The sequence below is a fragment of the Ovis aries genome, chromosome 21 (genome assembly GCF_016772045.2).
Source record: "Ovis aries strain OAR_USU_Benz2616 breed Rambouillet chromosome 21, ARS-UI_Ramb_v3.0, whole genome shotgun sequence".
Taxonomy (NCBI): domain Eukaryota; kingdom Metazoa; phylum Chordata; class Mammalia; order Artiodactyla; family Bovidae; genus Ovis; species Ovis aries.
Window position 1 is genome coordinate 9,647,647 of NC_056074.1, and position 25,903 is coordinate 9,673,549.

Below are 25,903 nucleotides of genomic sequence, written 5' to 3' on the forward strand. Positions count from 1 at the left end.
AACAGGTGTTACGTAAACATTTTTATTACAAGCCTGAAATCAAACAACTAGAAAGTAGTAGGCCACAATTTTCAGATTCCAAGGCCAGTGATTCTTTCACAATTTCATATTGCTTCCCAGACATATGCCATTGAATCACAGAATTTAAAAAGGGAAATTGTCAATAATTGACAAAATTTCTGTTTATTTATTGAAGAAAAAAATCTATAAAAAGATTCTAATTTAAAGGACTACTTTTCCTTGGTAGTGAACTCTGGCATCTCAAAGCCTTTTAGTACTAAGCAGCTGCAAACATGTCACTCTTCAGGGACTTTGGAGTAGAATGAAGAGGAACTGCTATCTTGAAAGTGAGTTACTATGTTTCTTCTTCAACAGAGATTTGAAATTTTGCTAGTTCTTAGGATCTTCCTGAGTTTGAGTTCAGTTTTCTCTCCCCAGCTGTTCAGAGCACCTGTTATTTCTATGGCTCTGCTTTCTTTCTGTTCTCTTTCAAAAATCCTTTCTGGCCTCAGTGGTGGTGGTGTCGTGGGGATAGCCTTTTAAAACCACCACTTTCACAGCCTCAGCACAGTTTGCCTAAGAGGTATTTTAGGGATGAAGTCATGAAGAATGTAATGATGTGAACAGTCTAAAATATTTGGTTTGTGACTTCCCTTGTGGTTCAGCTGGTAAACAATCTGCCTGCAATGCAAGAGACCTGAGTTTGATCCCTGGGTTGGGAAGATGCCCTGGAGAAGGGAAAGGCTGGAGTATTCTCCACTCCAGTATTCTGGCCTGGAGAATTCCCTGGATCTGTAGACCATGGGGTCACAAAGACTTGGACACAACTGAGTGACTTTCACTTCACTTCACCTTGGTTGGATCTTGTGTGAGAAATTCAAATCAGTTTTGGAATTCTGATGTTTATCATTGAGGCTTCCCAGGTGGCTTCACTGCCACTGCAGGAGACACAAGAGATACAGGTTTGATCTCTGGGTCTGGAAGATCCTCTGGAGGAGGAAATGGTACCCCACTCCAGTATTCTTGCCTGGAAAATTTCATAGTCAGAGAACCTATGGTGGGTTATATAGTCCGTGGGGTTGCAAAGATCCAGACACGACTGTGCATCTGAGCACAGTGTGTTCATCATTAGACTGGAAGTTCCTTACCTACAGGTTTGCTGTGAAAGTGAAACTGAAAGTCACTCAGTCATGTCCGACTCTTTGCTACCCAGTGGGCTGTACAGTCTATTCTCCCAGCCAGAATATTGGAGTGGCTAGCCATTCCTTTCTCCAAGAGATCTTCCCAACTCAGGGATCAAACCCAGGTCTTCTGTACTGCAGGTGGATTCTTTACCAACTGAGCTACCAGGGAAGCCCAAGAATACAGGAGTGGGTAACATATCCCTTCTCCAGTGGATCTACCTGACCCAGGAATCGAACTGGGGCCTCCTGCATTGCAGGTGGATCCTTTACCAGCTGAGTTACCAGGGAGAAATCAATTTTGGTTATAATTCTCATTTCTATTTGTTCATCTTTGTACAGAGCTTTATGAAATTTAGAGGAAATAACTCCCTGACCCTGTTAATTATTAGTAAGCAATGTTTTTATTTAGAATTCCTTTTAGGTGAAGGATAAAACGTGGGTGGGCTGGACCTATTTTTTTAAAAAAATAAATAGTTGCTTTATAGCCATTTCAGCTGCACCTTCCACTGACAGGAAAGAAATGCCTGTGGTGCATAATGGTGTGCTGCAGCCTGGACTACAGCCCTCATCTCTTACCTCCAATTCAAGCACATCTTGGGCTTCCAAAAAACAACTCCATCAGGGTTTGCTGCTAAAATATTGTTTGAGTCAGATTAGTTCATATATTTATCACAATTCCTGTATAAGACAGTTTTGTTATCCTATATTTTCGCAGATGCAAAACTTGAAACTCAAATTTGGCCAGTAAATTACTTATGATATAAGTCAGGAAATTAAGGCATTGTAGAACTATAACAAATTTGTTGACCATAATTTATCTTGGTAAGCCATTGTAAATAGAGGGCAGGGCATGGGGAAAGAGTGTGAAAAGGGAGAAAACCTACATTTATTGAGTTCTTACTGTGTGCTAAGAATTTAGCATTTTTGGCCTCATTTAATTCTCACAATAATCCAATTACCTAAATATTATGATCTTCATATTAGAAATGAGGTAACTGAAATTAAGATTCAATAATTTACCTCTGTTTGATTTATATGTGTGTGTGTGTATATATATATATATATATATATTCCAGTTTTATTTATTTATTTTTACCTTACAATATTGTATTTGTTTTGCCATACACTGACATGAATGACATGAATCTGCCATGGGTGTACATGTATTCCCCATCCTGAACTTCCCTCCCACCTCCTTCCCCATCCCATCCCTCTAGGTCATGACAGTGCACCAGCCCCGAGCACACTGTCTCATGCATCGAACCTGGACTGGCGATTCATTTCACATGTGATAATTTACATGTTTCAATGCCATTATCCCAAATCATCCTGCCCTTGCCCTCTCCCACAGGATCCAAAAGACTGTTCTATACATCTGTGTCTCTTTTGCTGTCTCACTTATAGGGTCATTATTACCATCTTTCTAAATTCCATATATATATGTGTTAGTATACTCTATTGGTGTTTTTCTTTCTGGCTTACTTCACTCTGTATAATAGGCTCCAGTTTCATCCACCTCATTCAGTTCAGTTCAGTTGCTCAGTCATGTCTGACTCTGCGATCCCATGAACTGCAGCACACCAGGCCTCCCTGTCCATCACCAACTCCTGGAGTTTACTCAAACTCATGACCATCGAGCCGGTGATGCCATCCAGTCATCTCATCCTCTGTCGTCCCCTTCGCCTCCTGCCCCCAATCCCTCCCACCTCATTAGAACTGATTCAAATGTATTCTTTTTAACAGCTGAGTAATATTTCATTGTGTATATGTACCACAGCTTTCTTATCCATGCGTCTGCTGATGGACATCTAGGTTGCTTCCATGTCCTGGCTATTGTAAACAGTGCTGCGATGAACATTGGGGGTACATGTGTCTCTTTCAGTTCTGGTTTCCTTGGTGTGTATGCCCAGCAGTGGGATTGCTGGGTCATATGGCAGTTCTATTTCCAGTGTTTTAGGACTCTCCACACTGTTCTCCATAGTGGCTGTACTAATTTGCATTCCCACCAACAGTGTAAGAAGGTTCCCTGTTAACCACACCCTCTCCAGCATTTATTGCTTGTAGACTTTTGGATAGCAGCCATTCTGACTGGCATGAAATGGTACCTCACTGTGGTTTTGATTTGCATTTCTCTGATAATGAGTAATGTTGACCATCTTTTCACATGTTTGTTAGCCATATGTATGTCTTCTTTGGAGAAATGTCTGTTTAGTTCTTTGGCCAACTTTTTGATTGGGTCGTTTATTTTTCTGAAATTGAGCTACAGGAGTTGCTTCTATATTTTTGAGGTTAATTCTTTCTTGCTTCGTTTGCTGCTATTTTTCCTGTTCAGAAGGCTGTCTTTTCACCTTGCTTATAATTTCCTTTGTTTTGCAGAAGCTTTTAGTTTTAATAAGGTCCCATTTGTTCATTTTTGCTTTTATTTCCAATATTCTGGGAGATGGGTCATAGAAGATCCTGCTGTGGTTTATATCAGGGAATGTTTTGCCTATGTTTTCCTCTACTTTCTGCCATAAGGTTGGAGTCATCTGCATATCTGAGGTGAATTCTGGGAGATGGGTCATAGAAGATCCTGCTGTGGTTTATATCGGAGAATGTTTTGCCTATGTTTTCCTCTCCTTTCTGCCATAAGGTTGGAGTCATCTGCATATCTGAGGTGACTGATATTTCTCCCAGCAATCTTGATTCCAGCTTGTGCTTCCTCCAGCCCAGCATTTCTCATGATGTGCTGTGCATAGAAGTTAAACAAGCAGGGTGACAATATACAGCCTTGATGTACTCCTTTTCCTATTTGGAACCAGATAGATGTATTCCTAAGTATTTTATTCTTTTCGTTGCAATGATGAATAGAATTGTTTCCTTAATTTCTCTTTCTGTTTTCTCATTGTTAGTGTATAGGAATGCAAGGGATTTTGTGTGTTGATATTATATCCTGCAACTTGAGAAACCTATATGCAAGTCAGGAAGCAACAGTTAGGACTGGACATGGAACAACAGACTGGTTCCAAATAGGAAAAGGAGTACGTCAAGGCTGTCTATTGTCACCCTATTTATTTAACTTATATGCAGAGTACATCATGAGAAACACTGGGCTGGAAGAAGCACAAGTTAGAATCAAGATTGCTGGGAGAAATATCAATAACCTCAGAAATGTAGATGACATCACCCTTATGGAAGAAAGTGAAGAGGAACCAAAAAGCCTCTGGATGAAAGTGAAAGAGGAGAGTGAAAAATTGGCTTAAAACTCAACATTCAGAAAACGAAGATCATGGTATCTGGTCCCATCACTTCATGGGAAATAGATGGGGAAACAGTGGAAACAGTGTCAGACTTTATTTTTTTGGGCTCCAAAATCACTGCAGATGGTAATTGCAGCCATGAAATTAAAACACGCTTACTCCTTGGAAGGAAAGTTATGACCAGCCTAGATAGCATATTCAAAAGCAGAGACATTACTTTGCTAACAAAGGTCCATCTAGTCAAGGCTATGGTTTTCCACTGGTCATGTATGGATGTGAGACTTGGATTGTGAAGAAGGCTGAGCACTGAAGAATTGAGGGTTTTGAACTGTGGTGTTGGAGAAGACTCTTGAGAGTCCCTTGGACTGCAGGGAGATCCAACCAGTTAATTCTAAAGGAGATCAGTCCTGGGTGTTCTTTGGAAGAACTGATTCTAAAGCTGAAACTCTAGTACTTTGGCCACCTCATGTGAAGAGTTGACTCATTGGAAAAGACTCTGATGCAGGAGAGGGGGATGACAGAGGATGAGGTGGCTGGATGGCATCACTGATTCAATAGATGTGAGTTTGACTGAACTCTGGGAGTTGGTGATGGACAGGGAGGCCTGGCGTGCTGCAATTCATGGCGTCATAGAGAGTCAGATATGCCAAGCGGCTGAACTGAAAGAACTTTACTATATTCATTGATTAGCTCTAGTACTTTTCTGGTGGAGTCTTCAGAGTTTTCTATGTAGAGGATCATGTCATCTGCTAACAGTGAGAGTTTTACTTCTTTTCTGATCTGGATTCCTTTTATTTCTTTTTTCTGCTCTGATTGCTGTGGCAAAAACTTCCAAAACTATGTTAAATAGTAGTGGTGAGAGTGGGCATCCTTATCTTGTTCCTGACTTTAGAGGAAATTCTTTCAATTTTTTTTTCCATTGAGGATAATGTTTGCTGTGCGTTTGACATATACAGTTTTTATTATGTTGAGATATGCAAAGAGTCGGACACGACTGAGCAACTGAACTGAACTGATGTTACTTCTATTCCTGCTTTCTGGAGGGTTTTTATCATAAATGGATGTTGAATTTTGCCAAAGGCTTTCTCTGCATTATTGAGATAGTCATGTGGTTTTTATTTTTCAGTTTGTTAATATGGTGTATTACATTGATCGATTTGTAGATATTGAAGAATCCTTGCATCCCTGGGATAAAGCCCACTTGGCTGTGGTGTATGATCTTTTTAATATGTTGTTGGATTCTGTTTGCTAGAATTTTGTTAAGGATTTTTGCATCTATATTCATCAGTGATATTGGCCTGTAGTTTTTTTTTGTGTGTGGTATCTTTGTCAGGTTTTGATATTAGGGTGATGGTGGCCTCATAGAATGAGTTTGGAAGTTTATCTTCCTCTGCGATTTTCTGGAAGAGTTTGAGTAGGATAGATGTTAGCTCTTCTCTACATTTTTGGTAGAATTCAGCTCTGAAGCTGTCTGGTCCTGGGCTATTGTTTTTTGGAAGATTTCTGATTGCAGTTTTGATTTCTATGCTTGTGATGGGTCTGTTAAGATTTATTTCTTCCTGGTTGTTTTGGAAAGTTATACTTTTCTAAGAATTTGTCCATTTCTTCCAAGTTGTCCATTTTACTGGCATATAGTTGCTGATAATAGTTTCTTATGATCCTTTGTTATTTCTGTGTTGTCCTTTGTATTCTCTCCATTTTCGTTTCTAATTTTGTTGATTTGATTTTTCTCCCTTTGTTTCTTGATGATTCTGGCTAATGGTTTATCAATTTTTAAAATCTTGTTAACGAACCAGCTTTTGGCTTTGTTGATGTTTGCTATGGTCTCTTTTGTTTCTTTTGCATTTATTTCTGCCCTGATTTTTAAGATTTCTTTCCTTCTACTAACCCTGGGGTTCTTCATTTCTGCCTTTACTAGTTGCTTTAGGTGTAGAGTTAGGTTATTTATTTGACTTTTTTCTTGTTTCTTGAGGTAAGACTGTAATGCTATGAATCTTCCCCTTCAGTTCAGCGAACTGAGGTTCAGTTCAATCGCTCAGTCGTGTCCGACTCTTAGCAACCCCATGAATTGCAGCATGCCAGACCTCCCTGTCCATCACCACCTCCCGGTGTTCACTCAAATTCACATCAATCGAGTCGGTGATGACATCCAGCCCTCTCATCCTCTGTCGTCCCTTTCTCCTCCTGCCCCCAATCCCTCCCAGCATCAGAGTCTTTTCCAGTGAGTCAACTTTTTGCATGAGGTGGCCAAAGTACTAGAGTTTCAGCTTTAGCATCATTCCTTCCAAAGAACACCCAGGACTGATCTACTTTAGAATGGACTGGTTGGATCTCCTTGCAGTACAAGGGACTATCAAGAGTCTTCTCCAGCACCACAGTTCAAAAGCATCAATTCTTCAGTGCTCAGCCTTCTTCACAGTCCAACTCTCCCATCCATACATGACTACTGGAAAAACCATAGCCTTGACTAGATGGACCTTTGTTAGCAAAGTAATGTCTCTGCTTTTGAATATGCTAGCTAGGTTGGTCATAACTTTCCTTCCATGGAGTAAGCATCTTTTAATTTCATGGCTGCAATCACTATCTGCAGTGATTTTGGAGCCCTCCAAAATAAAGTTGGACATTGTTTCCACTGTTTCCCCATCTATTTCCCATGAAGTGATGGGACCAGATGCCATGATCTTCATTTTCTGAATGTTGAGCTTTAAGCCAACTTTTTCACTCTCCTGTTTCACTTTCATCAAGAGGCTTTTTAGTTCCTCTTCGCTTTCTGCCATAAGAGTGGTTTCATCTCCATATCTGAAGTTAATATTTCTCCCGGCAATCTTGATTCCGGCTTGTGCGTCTTCCAGCCTAACGTTTCTCATGATGTACTCTGCATAGAAGTTAAATAAACAGGGTGACAGTATACAGCCTTGACATACTCCTTTCCCGATTTGGAACCAGTCTGTTGTTCCATGTCCAGTTCTAACTGTTGCTTCCTGACCTGCATACAGATTTCTCAAGAGGCAGGTCAGGTGGTCTGTATTCCCATCTCTTTCAGAATTTTCCACAGTTTCTTGTGATCCACACCATCAAAGGCTTTGGCATAGTCAATAAAGCAGAAATAATGTTTTTCTGGAACTCTCTTGGTTTTTCCATGATCCAGCAGATATTGGCAATTTGATCTCTGGTTCCTCTGCCTTTTCTAAAACCAGCTTGAACATCTGGAAGTTCATGGTTCACATACTGCTGAAGCCTGGCTTGGAGATTTTTGAGCATTACTTTACAACCTGTGAGATGAGTGCAATTGTGCAGTAGTTTGAGCATTATTTGGCATTGCCTTTCTTTGGGATTGGAATGAAAACTGCCCTTTTCTAGTCCTGTGGCCACTGCTGAGTTTTCCAAATTTGCTGGCATGTTGAGTGCAGCACTTTGACAGCATCATCTTTCAGGATTTGAAATAGCTCCACTGGAATTCCATCACCTCCACTAGTGTTGTTCGTAGCTTTACTTTCTAAGGCCCATTTGACTTCACATTCCAGGATGTCTGGCTCTAGGTGAGTGATCACACCATCGTGATTATCTGGGACATGAAGCTCCTTTTGGTACAATTCTTCTGTGTATTCTTGCCACCTCTTCTTATTATCTTCTTCCTCTGTTAGGTCCATACCATTTTTGTCCTTTATTAAGCCTATCTTTGCATGAAGTGTTCCCTTGGTATCTCTATTTTTTTTGAAGAGATCTTTCCCATTTTGTTGTTTTCCTCTATTTCTTTGCATTGATCGCTGAGGAAGGCTTTCTTATCTCTCCTTGCTATTCTTTGGAACTCTGCATTCAGATGCTTATATCTTTCCTTTTCTCCTTTGCTTTTCGCTTCTCTTCTTTTCACAGCTATTTGTAAGTCCTCCCCCAGACAGCCATTTTGTTTTTTGCATTTCTTTTCCATGGGGATGGTCTTGATCCCTGTCTCCTGTACAATGTCACGAACTTCCATCCATAGTTCATCAGGCACTCTATCAGATTTCATCCCTTAAATCTATCTCTCACTTCCACTGTATAATCATAGGGATTTGATTTAGGTTATACCTGAATGGTCTAGTGGTTTTCCCTACTTTCTTTATTTTAAGTCTGAATTTGGCAATAAGGAGTTTTGATCTGAGCTGCAGTAATCTCTCGGTCCTCTCTTTGCTCACTGTATAGAGCTTCTCTATCTTTGGTTGCAAAAAATATAATCAGTCTGATTTTGATATTGACTATTTGGTGATGTCCATGTGTAGAGTCTTGTGTTGTTGGAAGAGGGTGTTTGCTATGACCAGTGCGTTCTCTTGACAAAACTGTATTAGCCTTTGCCCTGCTTCATTCCATATTCAAAGGCCAAATTTACCTGTTACCCCAGGTGTTTCTTGACTTCCTACTTTTGCATTCCAGTCCCCTGTACTGAAAAAGACATCTTTTTTGGGTGTTAGTTCTAAAAGATCTTGTAGGTCTTTGCAGAATGATTCAACTTCAGCTTCCTCAGTATTACTGGTTGGGACATAGACTTGGATTATTGTAATATTGAATGGTTTGCCTTGGAAATGAACAGAGATCATTTTGTTGTTTTTGAGATTGCATCCAATTACTGCATTTTGGACTCTTGTTGACCATGATGGCTACTCCATTTCCTCTGAGGGATTCCTGCCCGCAGTAGTAGATATGATGGTCATCTGAGTTAAATTCACCCATTCCAGCCCATTTTAGTTCGCTGATTCCTAGAATGTCAGTGTTCAGTCTTGCCATCTCTTGTTTGACCACTTCCAATTTGCCTTGATTCATGGACCTGACATTCCAGGTTCCTACACAATATTGCTCTTTACAGCATCAGATCTTGCTTCTATCACCAGTCCAGTCCACAAGTGGGTATTGTTTTGCTTTGGCTCCATCCCTTCATTCTTTCTGGAATTATTTCTCCACTGATCTCTAGTAGCATATTGGGCACCTACCGAATGGGGAGTTCCTCTTTCAGTATCCTATCATTTTGCCTTTTCTTACTGTTTATGGGGTTCTCAAGGCAAGAATACTGAAGTGGTTTGCCATTCACTTCTCCAGTGGACCACATTCTGTCGGACCACATTCTGTCAGACCTCTCCACCAAGACCCGTACATCTTGGGTGGCAACACATGGCATGGCTTAGTTTCACTGAGTTAGACAAGGCTGTGGTCTGTGTGATTAGACTGACTAGTTTTCGGTGATAATGGTTTTGGTGTGTCTGCCGTCTGATGCCCTCTCGGAAAACCTACTGTCTTACTTGGGTTTCTCTTACCTTGGTCGAAGGGTATCTCTTCACAGCTGCTCCAGGAAAGCGCAGCTGCTGCTCCTAACCTTGGATAGTGTCCCTTAGGTTTTGGGTTGTTGTGTTTTCATTTTCATTCGTTTCTATGCATATTTTGATTTCATTTTTAATTTCTTCTGTGATTTTTTTGTTATTCAGCAGTGTGTTATTCAGCCTCCGTATTTTGGAATTTTTAATAGTTTTCTCCTGTAATTGAGATCTAAGCTTACTGCACTGTGGTCAGAAAAGATGCTTGGAATGATTTCAGTGTTTTGAATTTACCAAGGCTAGATTTATGGCCCAGGATGTGATCTATCCTGAAGAAGGTTCCGTGTGCAGTTGAGAAAAAGGTGAAACTCATTGTTTTGGGGTGAAATGTCCTATAGATATCAATTAGGTCTAACTGGTCTATTGTATTGTTTAAAGTTTGTGTTTCTTTGTTAATTTTCTGTTTAGTTGATCCATCCATAGTTTGAGTGAGGTATTAAAGTCTCCCACTATTATTGTGTTATTGTTAATTTCCCCTTTCATACTTGTTAGCATTTGTCTTACATATTGCGGTGCTCCTATGTTGGGTGCATATATATTTATAATTGTTATGTCTTCTTCTTGGATTGATCCTTTGATCATTATGTTGTGTCCTTCTTTGTCTCTTTTCACAGCCTTTGTTTTAAAGTCTATTTTATCTGATATGAGTATTGCTACTTCTGCTTTCTTTTGGTCTCTATTTGCATGAAATATCTTTTCCAGCCCTTCACTTTCAGTCTGTATGTGTCCCTTGTTTTGAGGTGGGTGGGTCTCTTGTAGAAAACACATATAGGGGTCTTGTTTTTGTATCCATTCAGCCAGTGTTTGTCTTTTGGTTGGGGCATTCAAGCCATTTACATTTAAAGTAATTATTGATAAGTATGATCCCATTGCCATTTACTTTATTGTTTTGGGTTCGAGTTTATACACACTTTCAGTGTTTCCTGACTAGAGATCCTTTAGCATTTGTTGGAGAGCTGGTTTGGTGGTGCTGAATTCTCTCAGCTTTTGCTTGTCTGTAGAGCTTTTGATTTCTCCTTCATATTTGAATGAGATCCTTGCTGGGTACAGTAATCTGCACTGTAGGGTATTTTCTTTCATCACTTTAAGTATGTCCTGCCATTCCCTCCTGGCTTGAAGAGTTTCTATTGAAAGATCAGCTGTTATCCTCATGGGAATCCCCTTGTGTGTTATTTGTTGTTTTTCCCTTGCTGCTTTGAATATTTGTTCTTTGTGTTTGACCTTTGTTAATTGATTAATATGTGTCTTGGGGTGTTTTGCCTTGGGTTTATCCTGTTTGGGACTCTCTGGGTTTCTTGGACTTTGTTGATAATTTCCTTCCCCATTTTAGGGGAGTTTTCAAGTATTATGTCCTCAAGGATTTTCTCATGGTCTTTCTTTTTGTTGTCTTCTCCTGGGACTCCTATGATTCGAATGTTGGGGCATTTAACATTGTCCCAGAGGTCTCTGAGGTTGTCCTCATTTCTTTTAATTCGTTTTTCTTTTTCCTCTCTGTCTCATTTATTTCTGCCATTCTATCTTCTACCTCACTAATCCTATCTTCTGCCTCCGTTATTCTAGTATTTGTTCCCTCCAGAGTGTTTTTGATATCACTTATTGCATTATTCATTATAGATTGACTCTTTTGTATTTCGTTTAGGTTCTTGTTAAACCTTTCTTGCATCTTCTTGATCCTTGTCTCCAGGATATTTATCTGTAACTCCAATTTGTTTTCAAGGTTTTGGATCATTTTCACTATCATTATTTGGAATTCTTTATCAGGTAGATTCCCTATCTCTTCCTCTTTGGTTTGGTTTGGTGGGCATTTATCCTGTTCCTTTGTCTGCTGGGTATTCCTCTGCCTTTTCATCTTGTTTATTTTGCTGTTTGTGTTGGCCTTTCTGTATTCTGACAGTTTGTTGTTCCTCTTTATTGTGGAGGTTCCTCGCCGTTGGTGGGGTTGTACAGGTGGCTTGTCAAGGTATCTTGGTTAGGGAAGCTTGTGTTGTTGTTCTGGTGGGTGGAGCTGGATTTCTTCTCTCTGGAGTGCAATGACATGTCCAGTAATGAGTTTTGAGATGTCATTGGGCTTGGTGTGACTTTGGGCAGCCTGTATATTGAAGCTCAGGGCTATGTTCTTTTGTTGCTGGAGACTTTGCGTGGTATATCTTGCTCTGGAACTTTTTAGCCCTTGGATGGTGCTTGCTTTCAGTGTAGGTATGGAGGCATTTGATGAGCTCCTATCGATTAATGTTCCCTGGAGTCAGGAGTTCTCTGGTGTTCTCAGGATTTGGACTTAAACCTCCTGCCTCTGGTTTTCAGTCTTATACTTACAGTAGCATGAGGACTTCTCCATCTATACAGCAGTGATGATAAAAAATCTAGGTTAAAGATGAAAAGTTTCTCCAGAGTGAGGGACACCCAGCGAGGTACACAGAATTACATGGAGAAGAGAAGAGGGGAGGAGGGAGATAGAGGTGACTAGGAGGAGAAGAGGGGGAATCAAAAGGGGAGAGAGCAAGCTAGCCAGTAATCACTTCCCAATGTGCTCTCCACAGTCTGAATCCCTCAGAGATATTCTCAGAGTTACACAGAGAAGAGAAGAGGGAGGGAGGAGACAGAGGTGGCCAGGGAGATAAAAGGGGGAATCAAAAGGAGACAGACAGATCCAGCCAGTAATCAGTTCCCTAAGTGTTCTCCACAGCCTGGAACACACAAAGAGATTCACAGAGTTGGGTAGAGAAGAAAAGGGGGAGGAGGGAGATAGAGGCGACCTGGTGGAAAGAAAGGAGAGTCAAAAGGGGGAGAGAGCAGGCAGGCCAGTGATCTCGCTCCCAAGTAAAAATGAGTACTCAAGATTGGCTTCTTAAAGGTACAAAGTTTGCTTTAAAAATAGGGTCTTTTTTTTTTTGCAAGGTAATAGTAGGTTATAAAAATGAAAATTAAAAGAATAATAGGGGACTTAAAATTAAAAAAAATTTTTTTAATTTAAAAAATGATAATAGTAAAAATATATCTAGGACTTTCTCTGGTGCTGTTGTGGATACTGTGGGGTCAGTTTATTTTCAGATAGTTCCTTTGTCCAGCTTGTGCTTCTCAAGGTCTATAGGCCCCTTCCTATGTAGTCAGTGCTAACTACAGGGTTTGAATCTATTGCACCTGTCACTTCCAAAGTGGTTCCCTCTGTTTATTGTAGCTTCTTCTGTTTGCTGGTCTCTTCAGTGTCTAATTTCCACCCTGACACAAAGTGGAGGGGGGCGGTGGTGGTCACTTTTTTAAGGCTCACTTATTCAGTCGTGCTGAGGGGAGAGAGGAACACTGCAAACAAATATCACTGGTGTGTCCTCACAGTGATTCAGCCACACTGGGTTTGCCTCTGCTCACAGCGTGTGTGCTTTCCCAGTCTACACTGCTCAGGCTCTAGGTTGCTCTGCGGGGAACTGTGTGATGTGGGCCCTGGGTTGCATGCACTTCCCAGGTCTAAGCCACTCAGGTTCAGGTTCTCGGGTACTCCACAAAGGTGCAGACTTGGTTGGGCCTGCTTTTTGTGCCTGTCTCAGGTCTGAGCAGCTCAGGTGACCAGGTGCTTGGTGAGCACAGTCGCCCCCGGTTGAAAGCTGCGACTTATTGCCTCCCCAATCCCAGCCGCTCAGTTTTCTGGTTGTACAACAAGCGTGCCTTCTCAAGTGTGCCATGTATCTCTTCTGGGGAGCTGATCTCTGGCTGTGACCCTCCTGGTGGATGTTGACTGTCCACAATCCCAAGAAGTCTTGGTTAGCAATGAAGTCTGCTTTGCAGCTTGGTATAGGATGCCTCTCTGGGGCTGTGATTGCCCCCTTCCGGCTCTGGCTGCCTTCGCCTGCCTGTCTGCAGAGGGGGATGGGCCAGTCTTCAGCCAGCTAGCTCTGCTCAGTACTTTGTTCTGTGAGTGGGCCTGGCAGTGTCTTAGGTTAGGGCTTTTCACCAGATAGCTATCCCACAATCTGGGTTGCTATCTCAAGCTAGTTCCCTCAGATTGCTCTTGGGGCATTCAGGCCTGGTCTTCAGGCCTCAGATTTGATGCAGCACCCTGCGCCTCCCTCTCCAGCCCCCGCTTGCTAATGTGAGCGTCTGGGCTGCTGCTTCACTGGGAGTTGCTGTTAGGCATGTAATCTGTGGGGTTTAATTATTTATTCATTTTTTCTCCCAGTTATTTTGCCTCTGAGTTTCCAAGGCTTGCCACAGACCTGCCAGAGAGAGTGTTTCCTGGTGTTTGGAAACTTCTCTCTTGTTTAAGACTCCCCTCCTGGGACAGATCTCCATCCCTACCTCTTTTGTCTCTCTTTTTATCTTTATTATTTTGTCCTGCCTCCTTTCGAAAACAATGGGCTGCTTTTCTGGGTGCCTGATGTCCTCTGCCAGCATTCAGAAGTTGTTTTGTGGAATTTGCTCGGCATTCAAATGTTTTTTCAGTGAATTTGTGGGGGAGAAAGTGGTCTCCCTGTCCTGTTCCTCTTCCATCTTAGGACCGCCTACTATTTGATTTATAAATGAGGAGTTGAAATTTGAACCAAGGCAAGTCACTGAAGATGAGTGATGAACATTTTGATACTAGTTCCAATTAATTGTTTAATCAATTGTCTTTGAGGACCTGTTTCATGCAATGCTGTCTAGAAAGCACTTTGTGGGAAACAGAGATGCCATCAATGATAGACTAGTGTCAAATCTCAGACCTTCCACTTATTGTTGGACCTTGAACCATTGACTTACCCTCTTCACGCCTCAGTTTCTTCATTTTATAAGAGGAATAATATCTTTTAGAATTGTTGTGAGCATTAAAGCTGATGTACTTGGTACTCTGTTGACATTTCATATGTATTATCATTATGGGACTCACTATTTAGCAAGGGGGAAAAAATGCAGGTGCACATATAACTATGAGAGCCACTAATAAGAAGTATCTTCAAGAGATAAAAGTTCTAAGAGAAAGTTTACTTCAGCCTGATCCTGATTGAAAGGGGAGAACCAGGGAAGTCTTCACAAAGGAGGTAGCATTTTGAACACTGAAGGTCTGGGAGAATTCAGATATGGGAGAACAGCATCTGAAATAGAAATAGCATATTTAAGAAAGCGTGAGAGGTTTTCAAGGCAAAGAGTGGGTCTAATTTGGCTGAACTGTAGGGATCTCATAAGGACCTTATAAACTGTAGGATAGGAAAGATCAGTTAGCTTTTGGCTGTGAATAAAAGGAGATAGGGCTTTATTCTGCAAGCAGAAGGGAGCTATTACTAGTCTTGAGTTATTCTTTTTCTAAAACACATTGTTATTGCTAAAATTTTAAGTATTAAATTTTATTTGAAATACTGAAATAAGACATGTGTGCTGGTTGATTTTAGAAAATTGGACACTCTACTTACTATGTTCTAATTTTTGCAAAGTCCTTCACCCATCCAGTTCAGTTCAGTTCAGTCACTCAGTCGTGTCTGACTTTTTGCGACCCCATGAATCACAGCACGCCAGGCCTCCCTGTCCATCACCAACTCCTGGAGTTCACTCAGACTCACGTCCATTGAGTCAGTGATGCCATCCAGGCATCTCATCCTCTGTCGTCCCCTTCTCCTCCTGCCCCCAATCCCTCTGAGCATCAGAGTCTTTTCCAATGAGTCAACTCTTTGCATGAGGTGGCCAAAGTGCTGGAGTTTCAGCTTTAGCATCATTCCTTCCAAAGAAATCCCAGGGCTGATCTCCTTCAGCCATCCAAGATCCTTTTAAATATTAGTAACAGCCATTTTGATTTAGAAATCTTTTTAGGCAAAGAATACAAAGTGGGTGGGCTGGACCTATTTTTTTTTTAATAGCTGCTTTGCATGCATACTCTGTTGCTCAGTTGTATCTGACTCTTCGTGACCCTTTGGACTGTAGCCCACCAAGCTCCTCTGTCCATGGTATTTTCCCAGCAGGAATATTGGAGTGGGTTGCCATTTCCTTCTCCAGGAGATCTTCCCTACCCAGGGATCGAATTTGGGTCTCCTGCATTGCAGGCAGATTCTTTACTGCTGAGCTGTCAGGAAAGCCCCCAATAGCTGTTTTATTGAAATATAATTCATATGCCATACAAATCACCTTTTAAAGTGTAAAATTCAGTGATTTTATGAATATTCACAGAGTTGTACATCCATCTTCACTATCTAATTCCAGAATATTTTCATCATTCCTCACAGAAATCCTCATACTCCTTTCTTCAGCACCTTGGCAACTACTAATCATTTTATGTAGATTTGTCTATTTTAGATAAATGGAGTCATTTAATAAGTGATCTTTTATGACTGACTTTTTTCACTTAGCGTAAAGTTTTCACTTAGCGTAAAGTTTTCAAGGTTCATCTACATTGTAGCATGCATTAGCACTTTATTCTTTTTAATTGCAAAATATTATTTAATGGATAGATATACTACATATTGTTTATCCATTCATTAATTGATGGGCATTTGGGTTGTTGATGCTGTGAGAGTGCTGCACTCAATATGCCAGCAAATTTGGAAAACTCAGCAGTGGCCACACGGCTGGAAAAGGTCAGTTTTCATTCCAATCCAAAGAATGCTCAAACTACTGCACAACTGCACTCATCTCACACACTAGAAAAGTAATGCTCAAAATTCTCCAGACCAGGCTTTAGCAATACGTGAACCATGAACTTCCGGATATTCAAGCTGGTTTTAGAAAAGGCATGGGATTCGAATTTATATACCCTTTTTGTGTTTCCTGTCTAGAGAATATCCTTTAGCATTTATTGGCAAAACCAATACAATATTGTAAAGTAATTAACCTCCAATTATAATAAATAAATTTATATTAAAAAAAGGCAGAGGAATCAGAGATCAAATTGCCAACATCTGCTGGATCATGGAAAAAACAAGAGAGTTCCAGGAAAACATCTATTTCTGCTTTATTGACTATGCCAAAGCCTTTGACTGTGTGGATCACAAGAAACTGGAAAATTCTTCAAGAAATGGGAATACAGACCACCTGACCTGCCTCTTGAGAAACCTATATGCAGGTCAGGAAGCAACAGTTAGAACTGGACATGGAACAACAGACTGGTTCCAAATAGGAAAAGGAGTATGTCAAGGCTGTATATTGTCACCCTGCTTATTTAACTTCTATGCAGAGTACATCATGAGAAACGCTGGGCTGGAGGAAGCGCAAGCTGGAATTAAGATTGCCGGGAGAAATATCAATCACCTCAGATAGGCAGATGAGTCCACCCTTATGGCAGAAAGTGAAGAGGAACTCAAAAGCCTGTTGATGAAAGTGAAAGAGGAGAGTGAAAAGGTTGGCTTAAAGCTCAACATTCAGAAAACGAAGATCATGGCATCTGGTCCTATCACTTCATGGGAAATAGATGGGAAACAGTGAAAACAGTGTCAGACTTTAGTTTTTGGGGCTCCAAAATCACTGCAGATGGTGACTGCAGCCATGAAATTAAAAGATGCTTACTCCTTGGAAGAAAAGTTATGACCAATCTAGATAGCATATTGAAAAGCAGAGACATTACTTTGCTAACAAAGGCTATGGTTTTTCCAGTGGTCATGTATGGATGCAAGAGTTGGACTGTGAAGAAAGCTGAGTGCCAAAGAATTGATGCTTTTGAATTGTGTTGGAGGAGACTCTTGAGAGTCCCTTGGACTGCAGGGAGATTCAACCAGTCCATTCTAAAGGAGATCAGCCCTGGGATTTCTTTGGAAGGAATGATGCTAAAGATGAAACTCCAATACTTTGGCCACCTCATGCAAAGAGTTGACTCACTGGAAAAGACTCTAATGCTGGGAGGGATTGGGGGCAGGAGGAGAAGGGGACGACAGAGGATGAGATGGCTGGATAGCATCACGGACTCGATGGACGTGGGTCTGAGTGAACTCCGGGTGTTGGTGATGGACAGGGAGGCCTGGCGTGCTGCGATTCATGGGGTCTCAAAGAGTCGGACATGACTGAGTGACTGAACTGGACTGGGTTGTTTAAAAAATTTGACTGTTATGAATAATAATTTGTGTGTGGACATATACTTTTATTTCTCTTGAAGTGTGTACTTAGTAGTAGGATTCCTGGTAAGTCTGTTTAACATTTTGAAGAACTGCTATATTTTTCCAAATTGGCTCCAGCTTTTTTGCCCATACCAATGTCTTTCCAGTTTCTCCATATCCTTACCAACACTTGGTTTTGCTCCTCTTTTATTGTAGCCACAATTTTTTGGTGTGAAGTGTATCTTATCATCATTTGATTTGAATTTCCCTCTAATGATGTTGGACATCCTTTCATATATTTGCTGCCCATTTATATGTCTTTGGAGAAATATCTGTTCAAATATTTGCCCATTTAAAATCAGGTCGTTTGTCTTTCTGTTGTTGGTTTGTAATAGTTCTCTATTTATTCTTGATAATGCGCCCTACTCAGATACATTATTTGTAAATATTTTCTTCCATCTGTGTGTTGCATTTTGATTTTGTTGATCTTTTCATTTGAAGCACAAATTTTGATGAAGTCTTTTTGTTTTTCCTTTGCTTGTGCTTTTCATGTCATATTTGAGAAAACATTGCCTAACCCAACGTTATCAAGGTTTATACTTAGGTCTTCTAAGAGTTTTATAGTTTAGGTTTATTACATGTAGGTCTTTGATGCATTTTGAGTTAATTTTTACACGTGTTGTGAGGTTAGGGATTCGGATTCATTGATTTATTTGTGAACATTTAGTTTTCTCAAGACTACTTGCTAGAAAGGCTATTCTCCCCATAATCTTATTCAAGATTATTTTGATTATTCTGGGTCACTTGCATTTACACTTGAATTTTAGGATCAGCTAGTCAATCTGCAAAAAAAACCCCACCAAATCTGATATTTGTGTAAGGTCATGTTGAATCTGAAAATTAGTTTGGGGAGCATTGCCATTATAACAGTATTATGTCTTTCAATCCATAAATATGAATTGTCTTTACATTTCTTTAATTTTTTCAACAATATTTTGTAATTCTCTACAAATGGAATTTTAAAAACTTTTTTTATGTTACTCATTGCTAGTTTATATAAATGCAGTTGACTTTTATATATTGATCTTGTATCTTGCGACCTTTTAAACTTGTTCGTTAGTTCTTTCAGTTTTATTGTATTTGAATTTCTTAGGATTTTCTGTGTACAGCATCATGTCACCTGTTGCTGCAGGTAATTTTAGTTCCCACTTTTCAATCTGAATGTCTTTTATTTCTTTTTCTTGCCTAATTGCCTTGGTTAGAACCTCTAGCATAATTTTGAATAGAAGAGAAAATGGACATTCTTGTATTATTCCTGGTTTTAGAGAAAAAGCTTTCATTAAGTATGATGTTAGCTGTGAGTTTTTCATGGATACTCTTTATGTTAAAGGAGCTAGGTCTCGATTTTTTTTAGTTTCCTTTTTTTTTTTTTAAAAATTGAAGTGACATGTAAAAATTGGAGTTTTCACACATAATCTAAATTTATGGCTTCTCTTGAAAACAACAAGAACAACAACAAAAGATAACAATGACAACACTTGGCTCACATCTATACATGGCTGCAATAACTAGGGCCTCCTTTAGGTGAATGGCTATACTCTTCAACTTTGTGTCTGTGCCTGTTGCATTAGGAGGTCTCTGATTTTGATCAGAGATCTGGATAATTTACAAGTTTAAATCAGTTAGTAACAATTCTGGACTCCTATGAATTAAGTCATTACTAAGGTTATCCTCAATAACTTTGGTAGAAATTAACTGGCTTTCAATGTGCAAATACAGTTTGATGTATAATGTTTCTCTGTACCTTTCCTTTTTATAGTCAACTTTAAATATTCCTGTATTCATTATCATTGACCAGAGTTTACTTTCATGAAAAAGAAAACTTGTATGGAATTCACTTGGATACAGGGATTTGTGAAAATCAAAAATTGAGGGAGAATTTGAATGCAGTAACATTGTTGTATATCATTGGAAGAACCACTCTATGTATGGTAAACTTTTTACAAAGAAAATGTCTATCTTTTTATCTCTAGAATCTAGCACAGTGTCTGGCACTTGATTGCCTCACTAAATTTTTGTTGAATGTATATTACCTGTTGGTAGTATGTAGATGAGGATTTCTTATGTGTGTAAAACTCCAGGGACAATAGTTTATGAAAAATCAAATGAAGTACTTCTATGTTTTGATGACACATAGGAAATAATGTTTACCTTCTTTTATGAAATTATTCCACAAATATAACTTGCAGGTGATAGGGCTAATAAGCAGAAAACTTGATATTTTGTGACACAGTAAAACAAAGAACTACTGACTTTTTTAATTAAAAATATTTTCTGTAGGTAAAACCTATGGCTGTTAATATTTAGTGTTTTAGGGAGTTAGGTGAGGATAAACTCTTTGTCATGTCCTATATGATGTTGTAGAGGGAAGTAGCAGCCAGGAGTGATCTTTGGAATGTCTATAATATCATTGCCAACCACTGACTCTAGGCTTCCGTGTTGTGGAAGAGCCTGAATTAGATAGTTTTTATTTCCTGGAAGTAATATACCCTGATTGCACCAGTTGCCTTTATAACATTTATGTTTCATCCTCAGTGGCACCTAAATGGCTTTGACATTTGTGTTACATCCCAGAGTGCACATCTTAGAGCTCAAAGAAGAGAATTGTGCTGGGTAGCCATCATATATTCCATGGAGCAATGGGTGTGAAAGCAAATTATATAGTTCATTTCCCAAATTAAGCCAGCCTTCTTCTTGGAGGAACATGTAGGGAGATAGAGCAAGGGGATGATTTTTAAAATTAATTTTATTTTTGGTGATTTCAGTATTACATGCTGCATATTTTTGAAAATATCTTGTTTAAAACTAAAGACAGGATTAAAAGTCAGCTGTTAGGAAGGAGTGTCTGTGGTCATATGTTTGGTAAGCTGGTGGGAGCAAGAGACACAGCTGGGGATTCAATCAACTAGTAGCAGATATTTGAGTTTAGAAGTACAAGTTCATCCCATTCTTCTAAGCATTTTCATGGAGTCCAAGGAAGTTCTTATTCACTGTAAGTTAATTTATTTTTCTATTGACCTACTTATGGTAAATGGGACATGGCTGGTGATTTGAAATGTTACCTTGATCGTATGCTCACAAATACTGAGTCCTGGAGCACTCATATATTATTGATTTGCTTGTTCTCTGTACTACTAAAACCATTTCTACATTTATGATTATAAAATCAGGGATTTAAGTGCTGAAAGGCAGCTGAAAATTTCTCTAGTAACTTGGAGCTTTGCTAAGAAATGATATATGTGCATTTCTCTTGTGAAAATGCCTGTATTGTAATTTGATTAGTAACTTCATGAAAAGATACATTAAAACTCTTATATGTGTGACAAACTTGTAATCTGATTAGCCATTTTGTTGTGATTTGAGTACTAGATTGCAAAATGTCTTAATGGTATGTATTGAATATTGATCTGCTTAACTAGGAACTTGGAAGAAAATGTTGTCTTTTTTTCCTAAAATGATGTTTCCTATGTGATTGAGTTAAAGTAGCTGCAAACACTAGTTTGCTTTGTACTAACATGAGTTAGTTCATATTTTTCTTCTAACATATATAAAGTTATTTTAATAGCTAAGGATGGTGATGAACTTGATAATTAATCATTAATTAATTACTAGTGATTAAATGAAGTGCTGTAAATATACTGAATAATTTATGTAGCTTATCCCATTTGGTAACTTTAGAAGATAAGTGATAATTTTCACTATATATATGAGGAAATCGAGATCAGAACACTTAGTTTCCCAACTTATACATGCTAGAGGTGGGATTTATATCCCTATCTATATGTTTGTCAACCTGATCCCGAAGTTGACGCTATTAACTGTTACTAGATTGCACTCCATGAATAATCACACAGCACACAGTAGTATTGCGAGTTCATGTCAACCAAAGGAATGGAAATACATTCAGGATGTAGAAATTGTTTCTTCAGCTTCTGTTTGAATTGTTGGGAATTGTCACTAAGCTCATTTCAGAGGCAGAGAAGAAAGGACAACATTTTCCATCAGGTTTTTGTAAATCACGTTGATTCTGCTATCTTTACACTGGTGCAATAGTGGCATCATGTATTAATCTACATTCCAGAAAAATGTGCCCCATAGAGAGAATGTGTGGGAACAGCTGGTAATGGCAGCTGTAGGTAGTAAACACAATGAGACAAGCCTCAGAGTTCAGTCCCTTCTTTCTGCATATATCCCCTTTGTATATAAAAAGGAGGAATTAATTACGTGTGCATACACACACACACACATTGTACTTAGCAAAGAAACAGAAGCATCATGATATTGATATTCATTTTTAGAATGTTGATGCAGAAAGTACCTCCTTTGGCGACTTAGTTCAGTCACTAAGGAAAATGAACAAATTTGAATGAATTTGCTTTCAGAGTAAGGAACAATGTCTTTTTTAGTGCTATATTCCCAAAGTACTTGTAACAAATTCATATGCATGCATGCGTTGCTCACTCATGTCTGACTTTGCGACCCCATGGACTGTAGCCTGCCAGGCTCCTCTTTCCTTGGGATTTTCCAGATAAGAATACTGGAATGGGTTGCCATTTCATTCTCCATTTAAACGTGTAAGGCTCAATAAATATTTGCTGACTGATGGATTCATTGCCCTGTCTCACATGGCTGACAGTGGCTGAGGCTATACCCTGAGTCTTCTAACATTCAAATTCAGTGCTTCTCTTACCACACTGAGCTGCTTATGTTTCCAACTCAAAATAGTAATTGCTATCTTATTTTGAAAGAAGGAGATTAAAGCTTTAAGAGATTAAGTAACTGGCCCAGGTTCACACAGGTAGGCCATGGCTGAAGAAGATCTTAAAGCCTAGTCTGCTTGATGCTAGAATTTTTGTTCTTAGGTGCCACACCACACTGTTGCTTTCTAGAACATGAACTCACATCTGATAGATGTAATTTGTACTAGTGTCTTAAAGCCCTCTATGAAAAGAGAGACTGCAGTCTCACTTTTGACATGTTACAGTTGAGTGGTTAAGAATGAGGATTCTGTAGCCAGATTCAGAGTTTAAATTCCAGCTCTGCTACTTCACATGACCTTGGCTGAGGTTTTTCTATGGCTCAGATTCATCATCCACAAGTGGTGGTAGTAATAATACCTATCTCATGGAGTTGTTGAGACCAGGTAAACATGAGGGGCTTAGAACAGTGTTTAGCATCCAGTAAGCCTCACATGCATTATTATTACTTCCTTGAGTGTTAATTTCCATTGGGAAAAATTTATCTCGTAGCCAGTGGAGCTTAATCTTGTTGTCCTCTCTTGATCTATCCTCTGGAGAGACAAAGACAAGCAGAGTATCACTCTCATTGCATACTACAGTCTCTATTTAATTATCATGATGAAGTTATGTTTTACTCTTTTCTAACAGGTTTCTTAATCTTTAAACAAATACCTGACTTCCTTAGTTCTTATACTGCAAGGAATTTTCTGTATTTAAAGCAGGAAATAACATGAATACTTAGAGGATAAGAGCGTTTATTTTCATATGGTGTTCACAGGAAAACCAAATTTATTATTATAGCAGGGATTAGTATTTTTTTACATTACCTTGAAAGAATATGTATTATCTTGCCTAAAATTAAGCTGTGTCTTATGGGTGATATAGTGAATAAACATTGGACTTAGAATCAGAAAACCTGCTTTCATATCTCAGTTGACATTTATCTATTGTGTGTTCTTGGAGGAGGGAGTCCCTTAAGCCTCTTTCAGTCTCGATTTCCTGAACTGTTAAAGAACATAATGGTGACTGCTATGGTTACCTCATAATGTTTGGTGTTAACCAAATAATACTTTATTTTTTTCAAGGCCCAGATTCAAATACCACCAGCTCAGTGAAGCCTTCTCTGATTCCATTAGTTAGATTACATCTCTCCTCCCTCTATATTCCTGTAGCACTTTTCATCTCTATAGTATTCCATTTCTTTGAATCAAACAGGTGATATCTTTCACCGGATTATAAGCTCTTTGTGGGTGTATAATCATCTTTGTTTTTCACAAGCTGTCTGATATAGTGCCTTGTATCTGTGCTCTATTGCATTTATGCAGTGGCACTTTGTAAACTGAAGTATATACAAATGTAAAATATTTACTAATATCCACTTGTATTTCAAACTCCTCTTTCTCATGGGTCTATTTGCTAATTTACGGTAATGTCAATTCCATGTCTAATCAGACTTTTCTCTGCATCTCCCAATACCTTATCTTGGGACGCATGAACTGGGAGCATGGTTAAATTTTTATTAGGTTCCTGAATGCAAGTTGTATTGTCCTAACTACTGTCCAAATCAAATTGTCATGGTTTCTGCTGTACAAGAGCACAGTAAAAAATGATCAAATGTCTGCATGCAAGTTATACTGTCCTTGATAAATTGAATCAAATAATCAGATCAGTGATTTCTAGCCTTGTAGTATAAGGAAGAAACACTTGTATGAATGCTCTTACAATAGACTGCTCAAAACTATTGAAAAACAAAACCACACTGGTGAATCTGTAACAGTTTTTATTTCCTAGAATTATAACTGAAATGAGTACTTTTAAATTTGGCTGTTTGGTCTAAGTCCATTATGTAAGAAACTTTCACATCACTTCTTTTTATTTGGGGAAAATCTATGGGTATTAAATTTAATGTAAGTTTTTTATATCATCCCCTGACAGTTATATAATAGATTTTGCCTGTCCTATAATATTTTACAAGATCTTAAAGTTACTCTTCTATGAAATTTGATCAGTTTGGTCAGACATGAGGATGTTTTTATTAAGTCTCATTATGGTTAGAGAAGCAAGACCTTTATGTGTGAATGTAGAAAAAATGTTTTAAAATATAAAAATAAAAGTATAAAAAAGAAAGGAAGCAAAGAGGAAACAAAGGGAAAAGAAAGGAAAAGAAGTGAAAAGAGGGCCTGGATGTTTATATTTGTTAATTTGTTCTAAACTGTAAGTATATATGGTATGTGAAGTTTAAATGTTTATAAATGGTCGAATGAAATCTTATCAGCTCAAAAGGCCTAACATATCATCTAAGTCCTTAAAATAGTTAGAAGAGTGTTTTGGGTTTGATGATTATGTTTTCAGAGGGTTATGTGTGTGTATATGTGTGTGCATAAAGGAAATAGCACAACCATATTTAACAATTGACAGTTATTAGGAGTTTATATAACACAGTACTCTAAGCATTTTACATTTAATCCTCTCAACAACCTTGAAATGTAGTTGCTATTATTATTTCCATTTTGTAGATGAAGAAATAGAGACATTGAATAACTTGCTGAAGGTCTCACAACTAGTGAGTGGAAAGCTCTTTATTTGGTCTTCCTGATTATGGCAATAACATTAAATTGAAGTTTTCAGTTAGGATCTAATCCATCATGAAATCTTGCTCGTTAGAGACATTTAGTAATTTAGAATTTATAAAGTCAATAAAAATAAATCCCTCTCAATGGACTGTGAAGGATAAATTATTTATTATAGACTTTAATATAATTATATACACTAAATCCTAAATAATATGTATGGGGGTTCTGCTATGTAATGTTATTTCTTTTCCACCAAGAAATTGGTGAAAATATTTATGTCAGGCTGAAAAAAAATGGCACTGTATTAGTCTGATTTAGGTTTTACCTTGCATTCCTATTGTTTGCCCTCTCTACCTATACTGCACTGGTTCCTCATTGTTCTACAGTGACATGAATGCTTCATTGTATCCGAAGTTTCTGTAAAAACAACAAAGAATTTTTAGCTTCTCTACTTCAAGCTCAGATTTCCCTGCAATTCTTGATTAGAAAAATTAAAATGTACTGAGAAGTTAAAAGAGTAGCACAAAAACCACCCATATACATTCTTAGATTGTACACGTGTACATGCTATGTCCCTTCAGTTGTGTCTGACTCTGCGACCCTAAAGACTGTCCCTCACCAAGTTCCTCTGTCAATGGGATTCTCCAGGCAAGAGTGCTGGAGTGGATTGCTCTGCCCTCCTCCAGGGGATCTTTCCAACCCAGGGATCAAATCCGCATCTCTTACATCTCCTGCATTGGCAGGTAGGTTTTTACCACTAGCACCATCTGGGAAGCACATTCTTAGA

The 25,903-nt window shown here is 38.8% G+C and overlaps 1 protein-coding gene across 13 annotated transcripts in view; it reads left to right on the forward strand.

Annotated features, from left to right (window-relative positions):
* Positions 1–25,903, forward strand: part of DLG2 (discs large MAGUK scaffold protein 2) — a 2,369,976-nt gene that overhangs the window by 187,240 nt on the left and 2,156,833 nt on the right. The window contains exon 1 of one of the 13 annotated variants that reach the window (XM_060403920.1): positions 20,692–20,796. The exons of the other annotated variants lie outside the window; for them this stretch is intronic. Coding sequence (XP_060259903.1) covers positions 20,769–20,796 — 28 coding nt within the window. The 5' untranslated portion in view covers positions 20,692–20,768. Of the gene's footprint in view, positions 1–20,691; positions 20,797–25,903 lie in introns of those variants that run through there. 13 annotated transcript variants of the gene reach the window in all.